This window comes from Falco punctatus, assembly GCF_963210335.1.
Source record: "Falco punctatus genome assembly, chromosome: 15".
Lineage (NCBI taxonomy): Eukaryota > Metazoa > Chordata > Aves > Falconiformes > Falconidae > Falco > Falco punctatus.
Window position 1 is genome coordinate 16,440,326 of NC_137595.1, and position 23,215 is coordinate 16,463,540.

At 41.0% G+C, this 23,215-nt stretch overlaps 1 protein-coding gene across 8 annotated transcripts in view; it reads right to left on the bottom strand.

Moving 5' to 3' along the window:
• Window positions 1–23,215, bottom strand: part of KIAA1210 — a 66,362-nt gene that overhangs the window by 37,425 nt on the left and 5,722 nt on the right. For 3 of the 8 annotated variants that reach the window (XM_080365679.1, XM_080365683.1, XM_080365681.1), the window contains exon 1: window positions 8,204–22,058. The exons of 1 other annotated variant lie outside the window; for it this stretch is intronic. In XM_080365679.1, the coding sequence (XP_080221805.1) occupies window positions 8,204–8,265 (62 nt within the window). In that variant the 5' untranslated portion in view covers window positions 8,266–22,058. Of the gene's footprint in view, window positions 1–7,211; window positions 7,300–8,203; window positions 22,060–22,079; window positions 23,190–23,215 lie in introns of those variants that run through there. 4 more of the 8 variants (XM_080365680.1, XM_080365682.1, XM_080365686.1 and 1 more) reach the window with 4 other exon arrangements.

The window sequence follows — 23,215 nt, forward strand, 5'->3', positions numbered from 1 at the left end:
GTAGCATGCATATCTGCCATACCCCTGTATTTGAGTCTCACACTGATTTCCAAGACCTAATTCTCACAGTATATGAAGAATCATTTCATCCTGGGCCTGAAAGAAAGAGTCTGGAGGCATTTTTACCAAATTAAGCTGTTTGAATATTGCAGGGGAAATGAGGCTGAAACAATAGTGAACTGAATGCCAGAACCGAAACATGGGACTTAAGACTATGTTTAAATCTTTCTTTTTTTTAAGGTTTTTCCAAAACAGTCACTTATCCCTCAATTTGTGGGTTAAAAAGCAGCTTAAGGATGGGGAAAAAAAAACCCAAACTTTCAGACAGATCAAAATTCCCAGGACACATTTCTACCAAGAGGAGATAGTATAGGTATTTAATGCCCAAGAATTCAAAGTACACTGAAAAAAAGGAGAGGCTAACAGAAATTTCCAGGGTGAACTGTGTTACAAATTTTCACTCTGAAGATCAAACTGTCATAAAAACAGTGAGCCATCTTTTGGCTACAAGAAAGCAAATAAAACACAGGCTTTGTGGTCTCAGAGGCTGCCTTTGGCAGGAAGCTCAGGAAATCTCTCTTCATGTGAAGTCCCAAGACCTAGCTGGGGCAACATCTACTGCCTGCACACACACAAAAATAAAAACAAAGCCAGCTCCTTCCTATGTTGAAACATACTGTGTCTGGCTGGCTAAACCTCCTGAGTTCCCACTGCCTGCGGGTATTTCTGGAATTCAGACCCCATTTTGGCTCCTGATCAAGGAAGGTCTGGGGCAGCTTCTAGCCTTGTAGAAGGAACTCTTCTGCAGCTATGTGTGAACTTTGGGGGTCTCCCTTTTTTTGCTCTAAAGGAAACCTCCTGCTGTCCCTGCTCTTCTCTCTCTGAAGCCTCAAGTTAGGCAGCTTCTGAAGTACACTTGGTCTTGAAGCACATGGAGAACTGTTAGAACCAAGGGAGGTAATACATGTGCTTAAAGCAGCTTCTGAGCCATTCCTGTCCCAAGGGCATCTACTGACTTTCCTCTTTAGTATGAGCAACCACAAAAAAGGGATCCTGCTTCTCCAGGATTCCAGACACAAATACCTCTCTAAAATAGGATCATATTAAATAAGATTATCTGAGCTAATGCTGTTTTGCACCAATGAAGTATCAAGCTGTATTCAACTGTGTTTTGAAGAAGGTGATACGGTAGCATCAGGCAGCAGAGAGGTTGCATGACAGTAGAAAAACCCAGGCGGGTGACAAAAAAGCAAGAACTGCAAGATGGGGTACTGACAAGTAGGCAGTGGCGGGGGGAATCAGATGTGAACAGGCATTCTGTAAGGTCTTCACAGGCCAAGGCTACAAGAAAGGAAGCAATAAGACAATCTGCTTTTTTTGAAGGAAAGCAATGAAGTTTCCACTTCTGGAACATTCTTTTCACTAAACGGAGATGATGGAAAGCAGTTTGACTGCGAGAGTGAACTAGCAAACAACTCCTCTGCACCTCTGTCAGATCTGTATTTTCCCATGTGCACAGACAGCTTGATGATTAACATGATGTCTGCATCATAACTCTGAGCTAGAGCATTCAAATACATGCCATTTGTATCCGAACTACTGTGTGGATCAGAACCATGTTGTTAGATGAGCAATACTTACAAGCCCTGGCAAAAGCACACAGTTAACATATTTTTGAGAATGAATAAGCATAAATGAATTCATCATGAATAAAAGTCAAACGTAGTTCACTAATTAGCACCAGATTCTTGAAACTCAGAGGCCAAAAGAAACAAGCACCACAAAAATCTGAAGCTGGAATGCTGCCTTAGCTCTGGCTAGATGGTTAAAAAGCATAATCAGGCAGCTTTGTCTGCACAGTCAAGTTACCCTGCTCCAGTGGAGAGGGCTACAATCCCCTCTAACAGTGTACTGATTTGGGCTGGCACAGGGTTCATTTTCTTCACAGTAACTAGTATGGATCTACATTTTGGATTTGTGCTGGAACAGCGCTGCTGACACACGGGTGTCTTCGCTATTGCTGAGCAGGGCTGGCACAGAGCCAGCCAGTGGGCTGGGGGGCACAAGGAGCTGGGAGGGGGCACAGCCGGGGCAGGTGACCCCAGCTGACCCAGGAGATGTCCCACACCGTATGGCGTCATGCTCAGCGTATAAAGCTGGGGGAGGAGGAGGAATGTGGGGACGTTTGCAGCGATGGCGTTTGCCTTCCCCAGGCACCGTCACGCGTGCTGGAGCCCGGCCGTCCTGGGGATGGCTGAGCACCGCCTGCCCATGGCAGGTGCTGGATGAACGCCTTGGGCTGCTTTGCTTGTGTGCGTGGTCTGGCTTTACCTGTTAAACTGTCTTTATCTCAATCCATGAGTTTTCCCACTTTTACTCTTCTGATTCTTTCCCCCATCTCAACAAGTGGAGGGAGCAAGCAGCTGCGTGGGACTTAGCTGTTGGCTGCGGTTAAACCACAACAGTCACAAAGGTACCAATAAGCTGTAGCATGGTGGCAGGGTACGATAGACCACAGAATACCTTGTACCTGTATGAATGCAGCAGCAACACACCGGTATAATGACACAGTTAAAAAATGAATAATGATGTATGTGGCCCAGTTCTCAGCTTTCTCATGCACGTTGTGTTGGAAATGTTGAGCTGTTAGGACAACCCTGGCTGTTAACGCAGTGATGAACAGTGACAGCTCAGCATCTGCAAGCAAACTCAGACGGGATATGAACTGGTTGACTTTTTTTGTTTGTTTAAACAGTGACTCCCACAATGGAGTCTTGGAGGGCCACCTGCCATCTTGATAAAAATTATTATGAATAATATAACAAGATTTTAAAAAAAATCAAAAAGTTTGCAGTTATTATTTGCTGTATTCAAAATACTGTTTAAAACACCTTAATCCATCATATTTTCACCAACCTTGAAACTACAACAGATTTAATGCAGAACTGTACGTTTGGATCATGTTAGAGCACAGCACCTCCTGCTCAACTGTTTTCTTATAGCAGCAACCTTTAGGAGAAATTACGGGGGGGAATCAACCTTGGAATTACCTTGGGATTTTCTTGATTTCCCCACAGACAGACTTATCTCAGGTTTTCCTAAGTTTGGCTAGTAATCCGCTCTAGCTGCCCTACACCAGCTCAGGTAATTATCTACTGGAAGTACAGCTTGGACCTACTACATTTTTGTCTCACTTATCTATAGACAGATTTCAGCTTCTAAAGCCAATTCTAGGCCTTCGCAACACGGCTATTAAACTTTCTAGACCTCTGTACAAGGAGGAAATGACAAATTCATGTCTCCAGTTGGCTGTAAAGGTACAAGCTAGACACTTTGAGCAGCATAAGTTTTTGTATAAGAAGAGAACACAAAGCAAAGTTATGACAAGATGTTTTCATTGCTCAGTCTGGCAAAATAATGTAGACAAAAAACCTGCCAAATGGTGCAGAAAAGTGAGAATCACACTCGGCAGATTGTCCCAAACCAAGAAGTTTCTGCTCCACTGCAAGAGAAGTAGGACAGGCAGCATTAGAGGTGCACATCTGCCAAATACTCAGCACCTTAGTGATAGGGAAAGGGATGTTCTGCTGAAAGCAAACTGGCATGCCTGGTCGGAATTCTTCTGCCTACAGACAGCAAACGCGCTGCATCACGGTGGCTGCTGAAACAAACACCGTCCAGGGAGAAGCACGAACAGAACGAGGACTGGGAGGCGCGGAGTGACTCACTGGTGTATTAAGCCAGAACTGAGCTTCTTGCACAGAGGTGAATCAAATGGAATGAATCAACAAAGAGAAATAGTTGATCTTTTTGTTAATAATACAGCACTATTGTACTAATTGTGCTCAAATGCTTGCAGTGCCACGGCTCTGCTACCTCCTGACTGCTTTTGTTCACCCTCTCTACTATTCTTAAGTAAGAAAACAGCACTTAAGCCTCCAAACATTTAATACCAGGCATTGTAATGAACAATTCCTGTGGGCTGAAGACAAAATACTCACAAATGTCCAAATGCTCTGTATAATTGCCATGTACAGGAACATGTTCATAGGTTGCATATTCAAAGATTCCACTGAAAGACTCCCAATGTCCAAGGATTCCTTCCACCTCAGCTCACCCTCTCTGACTTGGCCCCAGCTGGGAGAGCTCTCCGCTTTCTACAAAAGCACAGCACTTCTGTCCAATGCTGTGCCTCTTGCACCTATTTCTTGATACCCAGTATTGTCACCCCTGTGTAGATCCAGGGAGTCTCTGCACTGATGAACTAGCTTTGCTGGGCAGGAAGCACCTTTCATCCTCAGATGTTTTCATCTCAATAAAAAAAAAACGTGGAAAAACTGAAATTGAGTAATTCTTGCCCTCCCTGGGAAATATTGTGTTAAAGTGGTGTAAAGACAGGTACACAAACACATTTCAGAATTCCAAAGTGTTCATGTGAAGAATTTCACCTCACCAGAATTCACTGGCCACACAGGCAGACCCCCTAGATCACCATGGGACCACAGCACTAGCTCTGCCACAGCTTCCAGGCAGCATGCACCAACATGGAAGCCACACGGCCTCCTGACAGCTGCCAGCCCCACTGAGCCTATGGACCGCTGCTGAGCCAAGCCAAGCCCAGGTATGTGGAGGATGCCACAGGCAGGGATAGCCAGGGAACTCAGCATCTCACTTTAAACAACCTGTGAGTCCAGGAGAGATGCTCCATATCTAAAAGTGTGCCAAAGAGCAGTGTCATGTACTGTGGACAGTCAATAAACATAGCTACTTAGACCCCATGGTGATGACATGCCTCCAAAAAGTGAGAGAGGCCACAGGAGGCGAACGAGCTGCTGACAGAGAAGAGCCAAGCGTTTTAAACTGCCCCATTACTCACAGTGCCAAGTTGCTACTTTGATAGCAGTTGGTGGAGCTTTAAAACACTTCCAATCCACTTGCTAGTGTCCAAGCTAAAACAGCAGCTGCTTGCTGTGGAGGGGGAACCAAAGGCTCTAAGGACTCCACACACATATAACAGCTGTAAAAAGCGTATTACGCACCAAGGACCAAGGGACTTCTGGCACTCCTTCCACTGTCCTCTACAAGCCTCTCCAACAAGAGGGCTTGGGGTGAAGGTGTGGGAAGCAGTGAACAGACATCTGAGCCTACTTAGTTATCCATCATGTGGACAGCACTATACCATCTTTGCAATAATCCCAGTAAACACCAAAACCACTTCCTGATGCTCATCTGAACAGGCAACAATGCAAGCTACAGCAACACAGAAACAGCACCTAATCCAGAAAACACATTTTACTCAATTTCATGGTCATAACATCATTCCACATGTGCAATGACTTCCATCTCAAACAATCCAAAAATGTATTGAAAATTACACTGATGCATCCCTTGCTCAACTCAGTTTACTCAGATGCTGAACCTCTTTGCAGGACAAGAGTGCACATCAAAATTTTCTGATCATTTCGAACTATAAGAAAAGAACACAGTATCCCACTGGAAGTGCAGAGCTTGGCATAGCAAAGACATTCAAACTGAAATATGTCCATAATTCTGGGATTGCTCGTGAAAGGCACCATGAAGCCCTGAGTGACCACATTAAGTACAGAACAGTTAAATACATTTCCTTATAGTCTGCTACAGAAACCAGTTCTGAGCTGGCATGCAAAGCCTTCAGCCAAATATTTTATATAGCTTCTAGCATACTATATTTGTCTTTGGAAATTGGCAGTTTGTGTTGACCATCAGTGAACCTTACTATTCAAGCAACCACATTTTCAGCTCATAACTATATATTTGGCTAGTACCAAAAATTGAGCAATGTATAAAAAGATCCCTCCACAGACTTTAGAAAACTTCATCATATCTGTCCAGGTCTAATATTTATTCCTGGCACCATACTAGGATGAAGCACAACAAAACTTTGCAACAAGGATGATGAGCTATAAACATAGTAGAATAACAATTTAAGATTATTCAGAATCCAGATGCTGGTCAAAGAGAAATATGAAAGCAATCTACAACTTTAATTTCAGTGGAATAGCAGCCAAGATTGGGGCTGTGATGAAGAATTACCTGGTGGATACCTTTGGGCATTTTTTTTTTGTGACATCTCATAAAAGAACATTAACAAAGCACAGAGACAGGAGACTCTGCACAAAGATCAGATTCAGCCATACATTATCCATGTATCAAGACAGAGCCTTTGCTTCCCCTTGAAAAATGTGGGGGAGTGAAAGTAAATGTGACAGCAACACAGCAGAGCACTACCCAAAGCAGCTTTTAAAACAGCCCAGGTGCGTTAGCTAGACCCAGCAGCATAAAGCCCTGGATGGACCCCCTCTTTCTCAGCATCAGTGGCAGGTTTTATGGCCTTCACTGAGCTCTACATTGCTTTGTCTAAATCACTACTGGCACCCAAGCCAATTGTTTAAAACATAAAAGTAATTTCATTCCAAAACAGCTTTCATTCAGAAAGCAAAGTAACTCCTACAGGTCAAATGACCATGTGAGGATTTAGGAAAGCCGTTCCAGTGACCCATTTGTCCAGAAGGACAAACACTTCATGTCAAACTCCAACTAAATTTAATCCAAAATTAATTTCAGGCTAAAAACATCACTGTTACTGCAATTGGTGTCTTAGATTCATTTTAACTGCCAATAATCACAGCCAAAGCAGCATATAAAATTTGTAAAGACTGCAGAGTATTAATAGTTGCACTAATCCACTTGGGAACACATCACAGGGCTGAAAGAACAGATCAAGGAATACAATCTATACACATATCAAGCGTAAAGACATAACTGAAGAGTAACAAGAAAGAAGAATTTGTTGATGAAAAAAAACCCTATTCCCCACAGATCAGGTGGAGATCCACCAGTAAAGAAGAGATTGTATGCCACATGAAAAAAGCTTCACCCACCCGGCCTTTATAGCCTCTCTCAGACCTCCAAGTTTGTTTTAACTTCATTAGATGCTGGAGGGTTTGGGGGAAAAACAACTTAGCATAAAACAAACAATGTAAATTGATTTTTCTTTCAAGTGTCAATCCTCCTACCTTCATCAGGACTCACTCTTAGCCCTTTTGCTAGTTCTGATTGCATTCTTCCCCTTTATCTAAGGCAGACTTACTCTCCAAATATTAATTCCTTCTCATAGACACTGTTACAAATTTCAAAGGAAGACAAAAGTCAATATGGGATGGAAATGCTACCTGAAATCAAACAAGATTGATGTGCCTTTGAAAACGCCTGTTTCCACTAGCATAATGTGAGACAAACTGTTGGTATGAGGGATACAACCTTTAGGAGAGAGGCAAGGAGAAAGAGTGAATCTTTGAACTACTTATTTTTCCCTCTGCTAAATAGGACTTACCCATACATTTAGCTATCAGCATTCACATCTTAAGCCTTGAGATACAACTTTGCTTGCCTTTCACTGTGCATTTTCACTTTCTGTAATCTCATACTGTGTGCAAGAATAGAGCCCTCTACAGTCTGCTAAAGCAAAACATGATGAAAAACCACTGTTCAGTTTTTGCAACAGAAAATTTTGTTCCATTCCTTAGCAGGGACAATGTCAAAAGAAAACTAGAATGTATCTTCATGGTGGTTTAAAGCACAAATACTAACATGTATTGTTGCATCCTCTTCTACCTTTACAGTCTGCTCCAACAGAATTATGTCAGTGAAGCAATAAAAGAAATATTTCCTTTAAATACAACCAAATCTCTCAACGGGGAGCAATTACAGAATCAAACCTCAGGTTCCTTATATAAAAACTGAGCACATCAAGTTCTCAAAGAGCATTTACTGCCAGATTCTAAATGAACATTTTTTAAAAGCCAGTGTGCATTTCTGTATTTCTCATTTTTATGTGTTAATAAATAAACAATATAGCTAATCAATAAAGAAGACGACATTTTCCTTCTTGTTATAATTAGAGAGGAAAAGATTCTTAACTCCTTTTTCAGCATTTCATGTTTATACCTCTGAAGAAAAAAAACATGACCAATTTTGACCAATTTGGTATTTCACGCAGGAATGATTTTTCACACTTTTGTACTCAGAATGGTACTTCAGTCTCAAGGTATAAGCATTTTTTTCAGTGCTGCTGCTAAAATACAACAAAGACAGAATTTCAAAGTACCCACTAGCCTCAGCTCAGTTTGGAAAGGTGGAGGGGAGGGCTTAGCATGGCACTTACTTTTTACTTTTCAGGCAACCGTAGAATCCAGCCATGGTCCTTCCCAGGAGGCATGTGTGCATTTAATTCATCCTTGTGTGTGGATGCCAGCACAAAGATTCTGCTTCGTATCCTGCTCACCAAATGCCCACACACGCACACAAGAAAGCCAGCATGCCGATGCAATTACTAGCCAGATAAAGTTCCTGATCTGAGGCCCTCAGACTCTGCTGAACTGGGTCCAAGGAGGGCTGTGCCTGTTCCATACATGGTTATGAATTGTTAACTCCCCCTTTTCCTGTCTCCTTCCAGCTCTTGGTAAGCACAGCATCCTAAGTGTAAAATACCATATGGCATTTGATTCTGTCTCCCTGTGGGACTAATGAGAGGCTTGGTTGTAATTAGGATGTGAAGAAGCCCTGAGGAGATTAATTTTTATTGTTATTTTTTAGGCAGAGAAAGGCTACAGAAAATACTTGCAACATCTTTGAAATAACCACTAAAAACCGTAATCATTTCCAGCACATAAGGGGTGCATGGGACCTTCCAGAACAGGCATTATCCCATCTCACTGTAAATCACAATCTATTCTAACAAGCTATTCTGCACATTAACAGAAGAAAAATAAATAAATAAATGTATCCATGCAATATTGCAAGGTCAGGCAAAAAGCTCTGGGCTTTAAAGTAGCCAGCACACCCATACGAGAAAAATACTGCCTGGTGATGCCCTCTGACAGTACACTAACATTGTTACTACCGCAACTAAAGGAGACCCTCACTGGGTCTGGAAGGAGGAAAATGGCTATGGTTTAATGCTGGGGAACATAAACCTCAAGCAGCTTCATTCACAGGGGTGACCCAAGCCCTGGGGACAACATAGCCACACACATTTCTGACATTACATTGTATTAAATTCATATGAAAATGAATCCACGCCATGGCTGTTAATGTCCCCTGTTGAGGTAAAAGCAGAGAGATGAGGCAAGACATTGTTTGTGCTGCCTGCACACAGCTAGGGAGTACCAGCAGCCAGTAACAAAGTGTTAGCCTGTTGCTGGAGTCATATGTCTTGGTGAGAATCTCAGCTCTTGAAAAAAACCCACATACTTGCATATTTAAATAAATTCATAATTGTCAGAATTGCAAAGGAAAGATTTACACTCATTCCTAAAAGATCAGAAGAAAACAAATTTATTTTTGGTTTTCAGGCTAGTACATAGTATTTGAATCCTTGGGTCTGGCAAGCCAGTAAGAGGGAGTATTTATACAAGTGTTTCTATAGGAGTTAAAGGCATTGAGTAACAAGACCAGATCTAAGGTGGAGCAGTTCTTCCGGAATACCCGGGAAAAATATTTTATTTTAACACCTTTCCCATACAAGAGACATGGAGGTTGAGAAATGCACCTCAGCTGAGAAGTCCCATAACGGACTCAGCTACATCAAATTCGTAACAGTGCAGAACTTTCCAATCTATGAACAGACAACTCCATTTGTCATTTTTCTATAAAGCCTCCCACACAAAGGAAAGCCATGACACAAATAATAAAATGCAAGAGCCATCACAAACAGGAACCAAACTATATTCTAGTCTAGTTTCCCACTTAGCAGGAAGAGAAAGCCTCTACAAGCAGTCAACTTCAATGCCATTCACAGAACTGCAAATCAAACCTGACCTCAAGCAGATACACTTTCTCCCTCTTGGGAAAAGACAAAGAATCAAAAATACAATGACACTACTTGAAGTTTTACCCAAATGAGTTTCACTGTTGTCCTGAATTACTGCACTACTGGACTAGTCAAGATAACTTCACGGTGAACTCCGAATCCTAACAGGAAAAGGGTAGCTAAAAAGCATTAGTCTCCACCCATCAGAAAGCCCACAAAAAAAACCCAAAAAACAACAAACAAACAAACAAACAAAAAGAGGTCAAAATTAAGGATCTGACTAGACTACTGGGTAACAACCACCAAGAAGGAATTCCTGGAGATTACTGAAGAAACCTTCTGATGGGCTTAATATACAAACCCTTGGATGTAGGATTGCATCTGAAACCTGCCCGGCATTTAGTTCAGAAAATGCTGCCAATGGAAACATTTATAGTAAGAAATAAAAGAGACCTCATGAGAAAGTCACAATTGTATTTAAAAGCAAGAAAGATCAAATGGCCTTCCAGTGGGAAGACCCAATCCCTAAAGCCAGTGGAAGGGTGTAATCCTGACGGCTTTGGAAGAATTTCATCACTTCAACTGGTGTAGAATATGGCCCACAAGCTTCAGAAGATCAAACTTTTTGCTAACATGAAGCAGATTCCCTGTCTCCTAACCTCCTCAGATGGTGTGCCTTCAGAATATGCTTCCTTTCATTATTATTTTTTCTTTCATTTATTTTTGTCTTGAAGTTACTTACTTGAACATGCAAATCTTCATCTGTTGGGTTCCATTTAGGTCAAACATAGCCCTGTTCCCAGGAACTGACAGTTTAGCAAAACACATTTCACCATCTAGAAACCTCCTTACTTTCTAAGAGGCACAGACTAGTAAACATTCATTAAAAATAATTACACCACCTCAGGATTTAATCCTTTTTGATTCTCTATCTTCATATCAGTCTCCAAGTCACTTCATGGTCTTTTCCAACCTAAATGATTCTATGATTCTACAATCCTATGGCAGCATTTATTATTCACTGCTCTGCCTTTCTATCACTAGCACAGCTCCCAGAGGCTACACATTGAGCTTTTTGGGTACAGATCTGAAATCTGAGATGTTGATAAACATCATGGCTCTACATCCACAGGCAAATCAGTGGGAGTAAGCAGTTACGTACTGTACCCCAGGTCTGACAGCCAAAGAGCCAAAAACGTTAGCTCTTCATTTCTGAAGTGCTAAAGTAAATGGGCCGCTCTGCTGCTGGTTAGTTAATTAAAACTGTTTCCAGCTTGGAAAGTAGAAGAACGCCAAATAGCCACAGAATATGGACTTTGGCAAAGTAAAGATGTTTCTTAAAGATAGAGAAGGCAGCAAGCTTAAACACCTGGAAGTTGAATCAGATCTGGATTTCCTCTAAAGTTTGTGACTTGGCTTGACTGAAATAGACCAGTCTAGGCTCACTTTAATTTGAAAATTATGGCCTTCCCCACTGACTTCTTCAAACTCACTGTCGCCGCTTTCCCTCAACAACCCAACATTGCACCACCCTCCTGTGATCACTGCACATCCAAATCGGCCTTGCTTCACCTTCTGAGTCTGCAAGGAGAACAAGCAGTCCAGGTGGCAAGCTGCCCTCCCGCAGCAGCAACGGCAGGGATGAAGAGATAGCAGCAGAGCTCCCAGCACCTGATAAACTTCCCAACAAGTTTCTCAATTTCTGCAAACGGAATGAGGGAGGCAAGTTTGAGCAAGGCCCAGCAACCCAATCACTGAGAAATGCTTGCACCAAAACACAGCTCCCAAAATCAGAGTTACTTGTTTCTCTGGCACTTTCACCTGCGTCATTGCAAAAAAAAAAAGGCCTCTTCAACATAAGTAACCAACAGCAACTGGTAATCCAACAGGGGAAACTCAAAGTGAGCTAAAAAACACTGGCATGTTTCCACCGTCACTTCCTACACATATACATGTACACAGGGTACATGCCAGCAGCCTGACAGCAGAGGTGTGAGGAGCTACACACATAACCAGCAATTCAAAATACATTTTGTGTCCGACAGATCTACTGCTTTTCTTCAAGCCTCTTACAACTGGATCTCTAAGGGCTAACTACATCCTTGCCTCTCTGGCTCTCAGCTAGTGAACACTTCACACTTTGCAAAAAAGTCCACTCAGAGCTGGCTTGCACGCGATCAGGACATGTACACAGTGCAAAGCAGCAGGGATGGACCAGATGTCACACAGTTAGGAAATCCCATGATTCACCAACTGTGTTTAAACATGGATGTTTGGTTTGTATTTTTTTGTATTTATTTTCAAACAAACATAGGCGTAGGAGTAGAAATCCTACAGCAAGCTGATAGACCGTAGCATTTCAGATTTTCTCTATATTCTGGCGTCTCTGAACTGAATTCTGGTTAACAAGGCAGAGTTCTGTCTCTCTTTTTTAGCCTTTAGCCTCTACCAAAAGCCAGTCTAGTTCCCTCTCTCCTAGTCACTGTAACAAAGTTGCATTTTGACTGCATTCCTCTGGTAATTTCTGCTGTTGAAAAAAACACATCTATCAGGTCAGAATTCACTGAACGTTTGCAGCTCCCCCTATCACCATTGTGACTGATCTATATGCACTTGGATTTTATATAATGAAGATTCTGTGTATTTCTTAACATTCATGTTGCATCTGTACCCTTAGCAACATTTTGCACTTCTCAGTTATTTTGCCTCCCCACCTTTCCCAGCCACTGCCAGCCTGAAAGCACCATGTGCCCTCCTGCATCCTGTAACACAGTTGAAGATCTGCAGCAGCATAGACCCTCCCCTCCTTTTAGGGCAGGGCTGCACACCCTCCAACAACTGACATTTTCTATTCATTTGTTTAACTCTGAAAAAGTAACCCTGTCAGTGTCTGGACATCAAATGAGGTATTTGGGGCAAATCCAGCAGAATTCCAGTTCTCGTCTCTTTACCATTGACCAATGAAGCCTAGGTTAATTGAGAACTTTCAGATTAGATTTTATGCTGCACTTGATCTTGCCCAAGTATTTACAAAAATGTGCTGCTCCAGCTGAATTGCATGTAAAGCACTCCTTCCACTATAACCAGGAATCAACCCTGCACAGAAGTCGAACCATAACATTGCAAGTCACTCTTCCCATACCCCAATTCTCTCTGCTTTTGGTGTGGATTGCTTACCTGTGTGCTAACATTAATGTGACTCAGGAAATACTTTCCTGAAGCAGAAATGGATTCAGCTTTCTTACAAGTGAGGTTCCCAGGCTGGCAAATGGGCCTGGCTTGGAAATTTTCACCAAAACCCCTTCAATACTAAAGGAACAACTAAACATGCATCACTGTTAAATGCTGCATTATCAGAGCTTTAAACAAACCGGGTTGGAATCAAACACAGTACTCTGCAGAAAACAAAGAAGTGGAGATAAGAGGATTTCTGCCTTGCAGAGTTTATACATCCATCTGTGATTAATATTAGGAGGAAAATGAGGGTCAAATCCTATCTCTAAAATTGAGACAGTGTAGTCAGGGGCCTCTAACTATGCACTATATCAGCTTTTTATTCATGCATATAAGCCTGAAGAATCTGCCATAATACTTGCTCTGGAGTCTAATTACTGTATGTTGCTCTAATTATGTCTGGTTTTACACCATGTACAATGTGTGGGATTTGGGGGATTTTTATTGTTGTTATTCCCTGTTAGAGGAAATCCTGCAAGCTCCTTCAATAAAAAGAATATTTCAAAGACAGCAGCAATACATACAGTCTTTTTGAGTCCAGTGTTCGGTAATTCTGAGTCTGAATCATTTCTTGCAGTTTACCACAAACACACTGTATTCACCTCTTAGGAAAGAGTGAAGATAAACTTTGGTATGGGGTATCCACTGCATTCCTGAACTCTAAAATATGGCCAAAGAGATACTGGGATACTAAATCTGTCCTTTGTGTCCCCGCAGTCAAACATGAACTCCTCCTGGATTATCTGCAGATGAAGGTCAAGCCATGTGTCATTCAAAAGGTAATTTCCCCTAGATTTGCAACAGGATCACAGATGTAACCTCAGACTTCAGTGTCAGAAAATATCAATCGCCAAACAAATAAGATAGATAAAGACACATAAGCGTTTGTTCAACATTTTACAAATCTACAAGGATTGATTTGCCTATAAATATGTAATTTATTTACAGAGAAATAACAGCATCCCTATATAAATAGACAATATAGCCAGGATGTGCTGCCTCTCATATATCTGCTTTTCTCATCCAAGACCATAAATCTAAAATCTAAGATTTTAATGAGTCAGAATGAAAAGCAGATTATTTTTGACACAGTGGAAGAGCTTGGTATTTCCTGTGAAAATACTAGCATGGTCAATATTTTATATACTGGAAACTGTGATTCTTTTGTCTAAGGGGTGGGGGGAGTGCAGAAGCTGAACAAAGGAGCTCTATTTCTACACATTCTGACATAAGAAAACACCATGTTAAAAAATACTAAGTTCCAACAACACAACTTTTCCTTCTTGCTGTCCAGGCAGGCACCAATATAGAAGAGCATCTGGAAAGAAATGTGAGAACACAGTATGTAGCTACAGGCACATGGACCAGTGCCTAGCCTAGATGTAGAACATCAGAGGTAACAGTTACTTAGTCTTAACAAATAATCCTGAGACAAAGTGAATAATGAATTGAGTTTTCTACACCCCATTCTTTCCAAATTCCCCTCTAGGGATAGATCCAATCAATGTCCCTGCAACACTCCTGCCAAGCTCCCTTGGAGACAGATCAGACTGACATTGCCACTAATGTTTGTGCTGTGAATAGCAATCAAGTTTAATGACTTCCCATGTATATTAGTTTTGCACTAATGTAGACCCACCTCTTCAACAGAATTACTCCCGATTTGTTTGTACAGGTATAAGCAAGAGGAGAACCAGGGACTCGCACATCTGGAATAATATTCCTAAAGCCATCAACATCCTGAATTTCAACTGCAACTGAAATAAAAATTCAAAAGCGAAGGTCATCTCTGATACCATCTCACTGGCTGTCGACTGAAGTAATAATACGGGAAATCACAGAAGTGCAACTGGGGAAAAGGCTGTCTGACTCCAGTGCCTGCAAACACAAGGCTAAAGATAAAGTGACCATTAACCTTCAGAGAAGGGCAGTGAGGTCCCAGAATGTCCTGCCTGCAGGCTTTATTGCTCCAAGGGGAAACGAACAGAAAAATAAAAGTAAAAACTACATACCCTTGACATTTAACTCAAATTAGTAGGCAATGGTAACATCATGCTTTCTTTGTTAGCTTTCCTCTGTATAAAGGCACAAATACAGTACCTGGTTCATTCCACAAACTGCAAAATCAGTAGAAAGTATCAAGTAATAATAAATTTACTCCTACTACTTGATAGCTGCAAGATTAATCACAAGTACCAGACCTGTATCCCTCTGTACAGAATATATTATTACTCCACACTGCCGATACAGCTGGAAGAACTGAGGCAGAGTAATTCAGTGACTATTCCAGAATCCATAAACTGCAACTGAACCCAAAGTTCCTAGTGCCTGCAACTGTGTTTTAAGAGACTTTCCCCATCCTTCCTTGCTCAAAAAGGACAGCCAGAAAGCCCCTACAAGAATAAGCACCCTATAAATATCCAGGATAACTTTAAGTTCACTAGCCAGCCTTCAGCCGTGGGAACTCTTACAGGATCACTGGCATCAGAATGCTGAGTTAAATTAGAAATCAATGACTGCACTGCATGATTTGGCCCAGCCTGTCCAGAGTTTTAAAATCACCACATAATAAAAAATACCTCATACTGAGCCAATTTCACCAGAACAGACCCACAGCACAGCGGAGTCCTTACACAGCAGCCCAACGCATTACTCAGATTCAAGTTCTGGGAATCTTTAAATATCTCAGTGTGTTCCCAATTGTCTCTTAAATATGCTGGAGCTGTTCCCATCATAATGGGAAGGGAAAATATCTAATAAATATCCAGAAGCAGGAAATAAGCTAATTGAAGAAGAATTTTACCTAAAACTGTTGAATAAACTACAGCTCTGTGTCACTAAGTCACATAATCACATGCTTAAACTGGATCTCTGCTTGGTCCTTCCCATTTCAAACAGTGCAACCACAGAGCTGCGCATACACTTCAGTAATGCACTGCGGTGATGGTCTATCTATCATTCCAGGATCACCAATATCTGAAAAAGCTGCAGCTGAGAGCCACGACAAACATAAGTCCATTGTTTTAGTATCTTTTTGCTTTACCACAGAGATTAGGAGATACCTACAGCTTTCCTAGGATAAATGCCACTCTCAGCCTCACCACTCCAGCCCCTATTGCTAGTCTTTAAACAGAACATACTTGAGATCCACTGGTGTTGGCCTCAGGTACTGAACCGTTGCAACTAAGCAGTTCCATCCATCTAAGTAGTTTCCACACCATGAAATACCAGCCGACACTGCAGGTCTAAGCAGGAAGAGGAGCAGTTGTCACCATGTGCCATGTAGCTCAAAAGTCACCTACCCCTTCTACAGGTTTTATCAGCACCTATGCACCAACACAAGCTTAGATCCTCTCATGGAAACAGCTCCTTTGGAACATAACATAGAGGCTAATATAACTGATACTGTTTGGCATGGTAATAATCAAGTCCTCAAGGGACTCCATATATTACCTGGAGATAAGCTAATGTGAAGTGTAAAGATTAGCTATGCTTGTTCTGCACCTGGAGAGCTCCCTTTGGTCATCAAAATATTAAGCAAGCCCTCCATCTACTGAGAACTATTGATATGTAATGTGTATAAGACTAGATAGTATTTAAAAGCAACTAAAGGTTCATGAGCTAAGATAGAAGATGGATTTGCACTGCTTTCTTGATGATGCAATACCTATATTGTAGTATTTTCTCACTGCGGATGAGATTTAATATTTCATGAAGGCAACAAATCCTAAATATTAGTAAGACTTCTTGATTGTTTCCCTAGTTTGTGCAAAGTTTTCTCACCATGAATTCATATGTCATTGCTAAATATAATGGGATGTTAGTAAAAAAACATCCAAAGCAAATGACATTGAATGTTGCAGAATAACCACTGGTCATCAGTAAAAATGGTATTAGTGATGATATGATCAACCTTTTATTTTGATCAGAATCAGTTACAAGAAGAGCAACTATGTTATCTCTGAAAAGTCCCATTCACACTACAAATGTAACACCCCTTCCACCAAAATGAAAACCTTTTCAAGATCTGAAATATTTTTCCTTTGGAGGAATGAGGGCACATGATCATGCTGATGCTCTGTAATGTACAGTAGAATAAAATCAAAGTCACACCCTATGACTATTTGTATCCCTCTTGTAACTGCAGAATGAAGAGCAAGTGGCAATGATCATCGCTGGAGGGCCAGCAGAGCAGAAGAAATGTGATCACCAGAATCAGAGCATGTGAATTGCTTGTATTCCTTTTCTTCCTCTAATCCAATCCACAAAAGTTGTGGTGGTATTGTTCATAATATAGTTTCTTCAGACTCATCACAACAATAATGACTGGTTTACTCCTTTTTTTTCCTCTTTCTTCTAGTTAATGTCATTTTGCACTGCTTCGCATTAAAAAGATAATATAAATCCTTTTGCATAGCCTAAAAGCTTGACAAATCAACTAATGCAAGAACTTCTGAGATAAACGATAGTCTTTCCTTGACTCAGATTTCTTGCTTTTAAGCTGATTTATTGTAAGAACCTTAACATTTTAATGTATTTTCTTGTACAATACGATATCATTTTTAGTTATTGCAGAACCTACAGCTTTAGGAGTTTAACTATCATTAATTCCAGTCCTCAGTCAGCACAGTAGCAACAAAGTGATAATGTAAGAAAGATAGATCAAAAAAAAAAAAACCAAAACATTAAAAAAAAAAATGCTTAAAGAAGTACATGCTGGTAGTTAACAACAGGTATACAAATGGTCTAATGTTCTTCTCCTCACTGTATTGCTCTTGAACTCTAAGCACACAAACACATTGCATTGTGATTTTGAAATTTACTCCGATGTGGAACAGCTGCATGCTACGTTTCAAAGGACCGGAATCTTTAAAAATGAAAGATTTGTGCATCTGTAAATAAGGTCTTTCTTAATATATCTGCAATGAAAGAACAAAGGATTTTGGAAAGAACTTTCATTAGTATTGTACACAAGGCAATTCTGACATGGCATCTCCAGCTGAGTTTACTCTCTCAATCTACAGACGGTTTTCTAAGCCACATTCTCTCTAACATTGTGTTGACATCTCCTTTTTTTTAACTAAGATTTAAAGAATCAATTACATAAATCCACAAGCTCCCTATGAGGTGTTAAATCATATGCTGGCAGACTTGAATATAACATATAAATTGTAAAAGCAACAAAATTAAGCAATCACCGTTCACAAACAATCCCCATTTGTAGCACGTTCCTGGGTAATTATACCACAGGTCTATAGTTTAAATTTATAGAGAAACTCTTGGACCATTTCTCAAATGTCAAGTAAACCACGCAGCTTACCTCCTCTGCTTTCTTTCCCTCCCCCTTTTACTTCCTCCTGCTGAGATAATGAAATGTATAATATAAAAAACAGAGGGTAAATTCAGGAGAATTCAGAAATCCTGACACTGCTTTCAAAGAAAATAGGATGAGAGAATGCATCTTCTCTAAACCTTCTCCCTCCTGCCATTACCAGTGCTTAGGAATATACAAATAGTTTCTTGAATCATAGGGATAAAATTTATCCTGACATTGCAAGAAAGAGCCTTACACCCCTGTTATCTGGCTGCAGTCATTGCAGCAAGTCAGCAAGTTCCAGGCCTGGGAAAAGATGTTGGTTTGCCAGAACCACGATCCAGGGTGATCGCATGGCAATGGCTGCAGCTCCAACTGTCCTAAGGTAGCAATCTAAAAAAAAAATAAAAAAAAATAAAAAAAAAAATCTGAGCACTCAAAAGAGCAAAGACTGGAAGACTAACAAAGAACCAGCCAAACTAAAGCAGCATTAACCCTTTCTGTGCTGCAAGGTATCCTTCCCACATAACCTAGTGGAATACATAAATGGTCTTATGAAGTGTAAACTGGAAGAAGGGAAAGGATGCACTTGACTGCAAGCTACAGTAACATTTTCTGGCAAAGTATAGCAATAATACTAAATAGACTTCTATGAATGATGGCAGACTCTTCTTACTAGCAAATACCAGTTAAATTTAAGAAATGCATGTTCAGCAGAAAGAAGAAAGGACTGGAACAGCAGGTGAAAAGCCCAAGAATGGCAGTGAAAACAGGATAAGCTGTAAATCCTTGACATTCCATTTTGCTGAGGTTAGCTCTAGAGAGGGTGTCAAAGTTGTAAGCAAGATAAGTATGTGCACTAACCACCATTTTCCCCCTCAGGCTTTTAAGCAGCAATTTAAAAAGAAGTTGTGAAGTAAGATCCTTATTACTTCCTACAGTTTTAAGAGCTTGAAGTAGTGCGGCCACCCCAAAATCAGCATTCCTGAGTCAGCAAAACTATGTGATGGCTTAAACAAGCGGATATATTGGAAATATTGGGTGCTTTCTTCATTTTCAGGCTCTGATTCATTAAAGATCCTGCTTTCAAGCTTTTCAGCCAAGTATGTATTTTGGCAGTTTTGCCTGGGTTTGGTTGGTCAGAAGAATGTTCGGAGTCTTGCATGATCACTTGGCTTTGCAAGCTACAACCTGATGAGGTCTCATAAGATTTAGGGGGGGAACGACAAGTCAGGAGGAGTGAGGGAGGAACACCAGTTAAAACTAACTTTGTTAATAACATCAGCTGGAAATCTCAGTGTCTGCTGCTCGCCAAAGAGGTGGTTTCAAGTTCTAACCTGTAACACTCCTTCCACTGCACATACAAGCTGTCAACCAAAGATACGGAGATAAACCTCTTCAGATGGAGAGGAATCTATTTAGCTTTATGCTTAAACTACACAATAGATTGCCCTTAAACAGAAGAATTGGCATAGAAACTCATCAGAGGGAATGATGAGGGGATGCAGCCCTGTCTGACTGCATATCCACTAAAACCAATGTCAAGTAACAAAATCTCACAGAACGTGTTTGAATTCATTTAGAAGAAACTGATGAAATTCAAATGGCATCTATGCTTGTGGCATTGGCATTCCTTTTGGAAGCTATTTTAAACTTTAAGAGGATGCATATGTATCTGTGTATGCATGACTCAACATGATGTTGGTGGCATTCCAATAAAGTCAAGCCACCGATTCTTGAGTTTGGCCCATATCCAGAGCTCATTAAAATCAATTACAATCTTTCCACAGAATTCAGCTCTTCCTATCATAACCTAAGCTTGCAGTCTGATGTACAACAAGGACTACAGTCACGCTGCTTTGTCCCCTGTTTGACTTACTACACAGCTTGATGTTTACGTTACATAACTAAAGATACTGAGACCAACCACACCACGTACACCGTCCACAGTACAAACATAAGGATTACTGAAAATCCTCAGGGGAAAAAAAAATAAAATCAACTCCCCAGTTTGCTAAACCAATGTGTGCTTTCTTTTCATTTATATAGTGAGAGTTCATATAAATAAATAAATGTGAATGAATAACACACTTCTAACAGTATCAGATACAGTAAGCATTCTGGTCAAAGTTGTAGTGGATTTTAGCAGAGATTAAGCAGTCAAAGATGTGTTTGTTGGTATTAAACATATTAGTCTCTCCCACGTACACACAGGATTGTTCACTGAGTGTCCATTTTCACAGCTGTTCAAAGCTGAGTAACATCTTAGCCTTAATGCTTATGCATCGTCCCAGTATTTGCACTTGCAGCTAGTGCTTTCTTGTAAAATATTCTCAGTAAACATTGATCTCTAAATAAATTTATTTAGAATCTAAAGAAATGGCCCTGTACTAAGCAGTTCTTTGGACCAAGTACAGTTTCTCATTTCTTCTTTGACTGTCATCTATCTTCTTCTGGTAACAGAAAACATAGCTGTACATTTGTCTGCAGCAAATTCTCTGGCCAGTACATAAAGACACATTTCAAGTGGAGGCAAATATTAACTTTGAAACTAAAGCCAATGCCAGTAACACTTCTGGAGTTGTAAAACTTAACTTTTGCTAGTTAAGTCTGCACTTAACTGGCTCCTGGGAAGACTAAAAAAAAAAGTCTAAATGGAGATCTACTTCCCAAATGTCTGAATACAGCCAAAAACCTGTGCTGTGGGTTCTAAAGGACAAAGAGTTTTGAGTCATCAAATCTGCACCAGGCGTATCTCCACCTTTGTGGTCACAGGAATCTGTGACATTTCATTTTCAGAAAATTTCCATCAAATCTTTGACAGAAACACAAGCAAACAGCTTAAGTGGAGAAGTATTTCAACTCACAATGATCTAAAAAACCCCATGAAGTATACTTTTGGTTCACGTAAAAAAGCCCATGAAGTATACTTTTGGTTCATGTAACATCCAAGTAACTTGGTTTTGCATAGCAGAAAAAGCATTTGTGTACATATATAATCACATAAATATCTATATATACTAAACTTTAGTCAGTCATAAAGTCTAAGGTGGGAAGTGCTTTGCACTTATACTATAGTGAGTAAGAACTGAGCCACTTTGAATTTTGCAGATATGGACCCAGATTCTCTGTTGGGCTGGATAGTTCTGGAATCCTTGCAAACCTCACATCCCACCTGTGCCACAGGGCTGCATTTTTTTTTTACTATGTAGGAGCTCAGTCTGGAGAAGTGTAACTGTATTGATCTTGCGTTAAGTCATCTACTGACACACTTTAGAAACAGATGAGCAATTTCACTAAGTCAACGCAACTTTTCAGGTGCAATATTCTTCAGGAATTGGTCTACAGCACTAGCAACGTACTGCTCCATACACTGTATAACCAGAAGTCCAAATTATAAACAACCAATCAACCAAACAGTGCAGAAAGTTATTTCGTGTCTATTAAATCACTGAATTAATTTTTCATTGTATTTGTTTTATAACAGCAAGACAAATATATATTTGCATTTTTCATCTTATCATGTATCTGCAAAGGTACTGGAGTCCAAATTATTATTTATTATGTTGTGTGAGAGAAAACAAAATAGAAAATTCACATTAATGAAGCTGTTAACAAAAGGTAATGCCATCAAACTTGCCTTTCTGTTTTAAAGGTTGCTAACACTATACTTGAAGTTACCTGTAACCTTCAGTTTCCACCAAGTATCAGGGCAACAGAAAGTGTAAAAGATCCACAGTGACAGTAATCCCAAGCAGCTCAGACTATGTGTACTAGGCTACCTCTTTCTAGTCCTCCAACCTGCTACATCAAGTCTGAAATGAACAAAACCCCATCCAAATCGGCATCAGACAAGCTGATTGCATGGGTCTAGGCAGAGGACACCACACTGAGAGATCTCTGTAGGATGTGGTGCAAGGGCACAGCACAATGGCTGGAAGGGGAAGAGGACATTTCCAAGACAGCAGTTGGACTAGACTATGGAAAAGACTGGAGGTGGTTTGCTGAGGTTCTGCAATACTCCGTGCTCATACCCTGCATGCAGCTCGTTACCTTGATGAAAGTACTTGCCCTTACATGAGCCATCCTACTTGCACAAGGATAGTTATCACAGGAAATCCATCAAAGTCATTACATGATTAAGGCTTTACTCCTGCATACAGTTGTTTATAAGACTGAACTCTCAAATTATGGAGTTTATCAGCAAAATAATTGTGAAAGAAATGACACAGTGGGTGACTTTCATTCTAATACAGGTTATGGATCCGATCTGCTCCCTTTACAAGACCCTACTACTCCTCTCACACCACCACTGCACGCTCGCTCCAAGATCACATGGATTGCCCCAGTCCGCAACACCAGTGTTAATACTTGGCATGTGGGAGACAGCCAACAATTCTGCTAGCAATGCAAGAAGGAAAGTCAAGTCCAGCTCATATTAGTAACCGTGCCTACGTCTGCTAAAACTGGTTAAAAAATGTTTTAGGGCGTAAGATGCGGAGATCTGACACTGAAAGACCGCAAGGTCTTAAGTGAAGGGTAAGGATGCCAGTTTAGCCCGACAGACCCGACACCGGCAGGAAGAGTAAGGAGCCGTTAGCTGCAGTTGGCGAATAAAGCGTTTGAACAAAGAGCGCATCGGGGAAAGCTCTCGCCGCTCGCCTACGCCACAAAACGCCCGCCAGCGCTGCCCCACACCGGCACGGCCCCGCTGCCGAGCGGCGGGCAGGGCGGCACCACTGCCCGGGAGTCCCCCGCTGCCGGGCTGCGGCCGCCTCCCCTGCCGGTTACCGCCGGCCCCCCGCGACCCCGCCGCC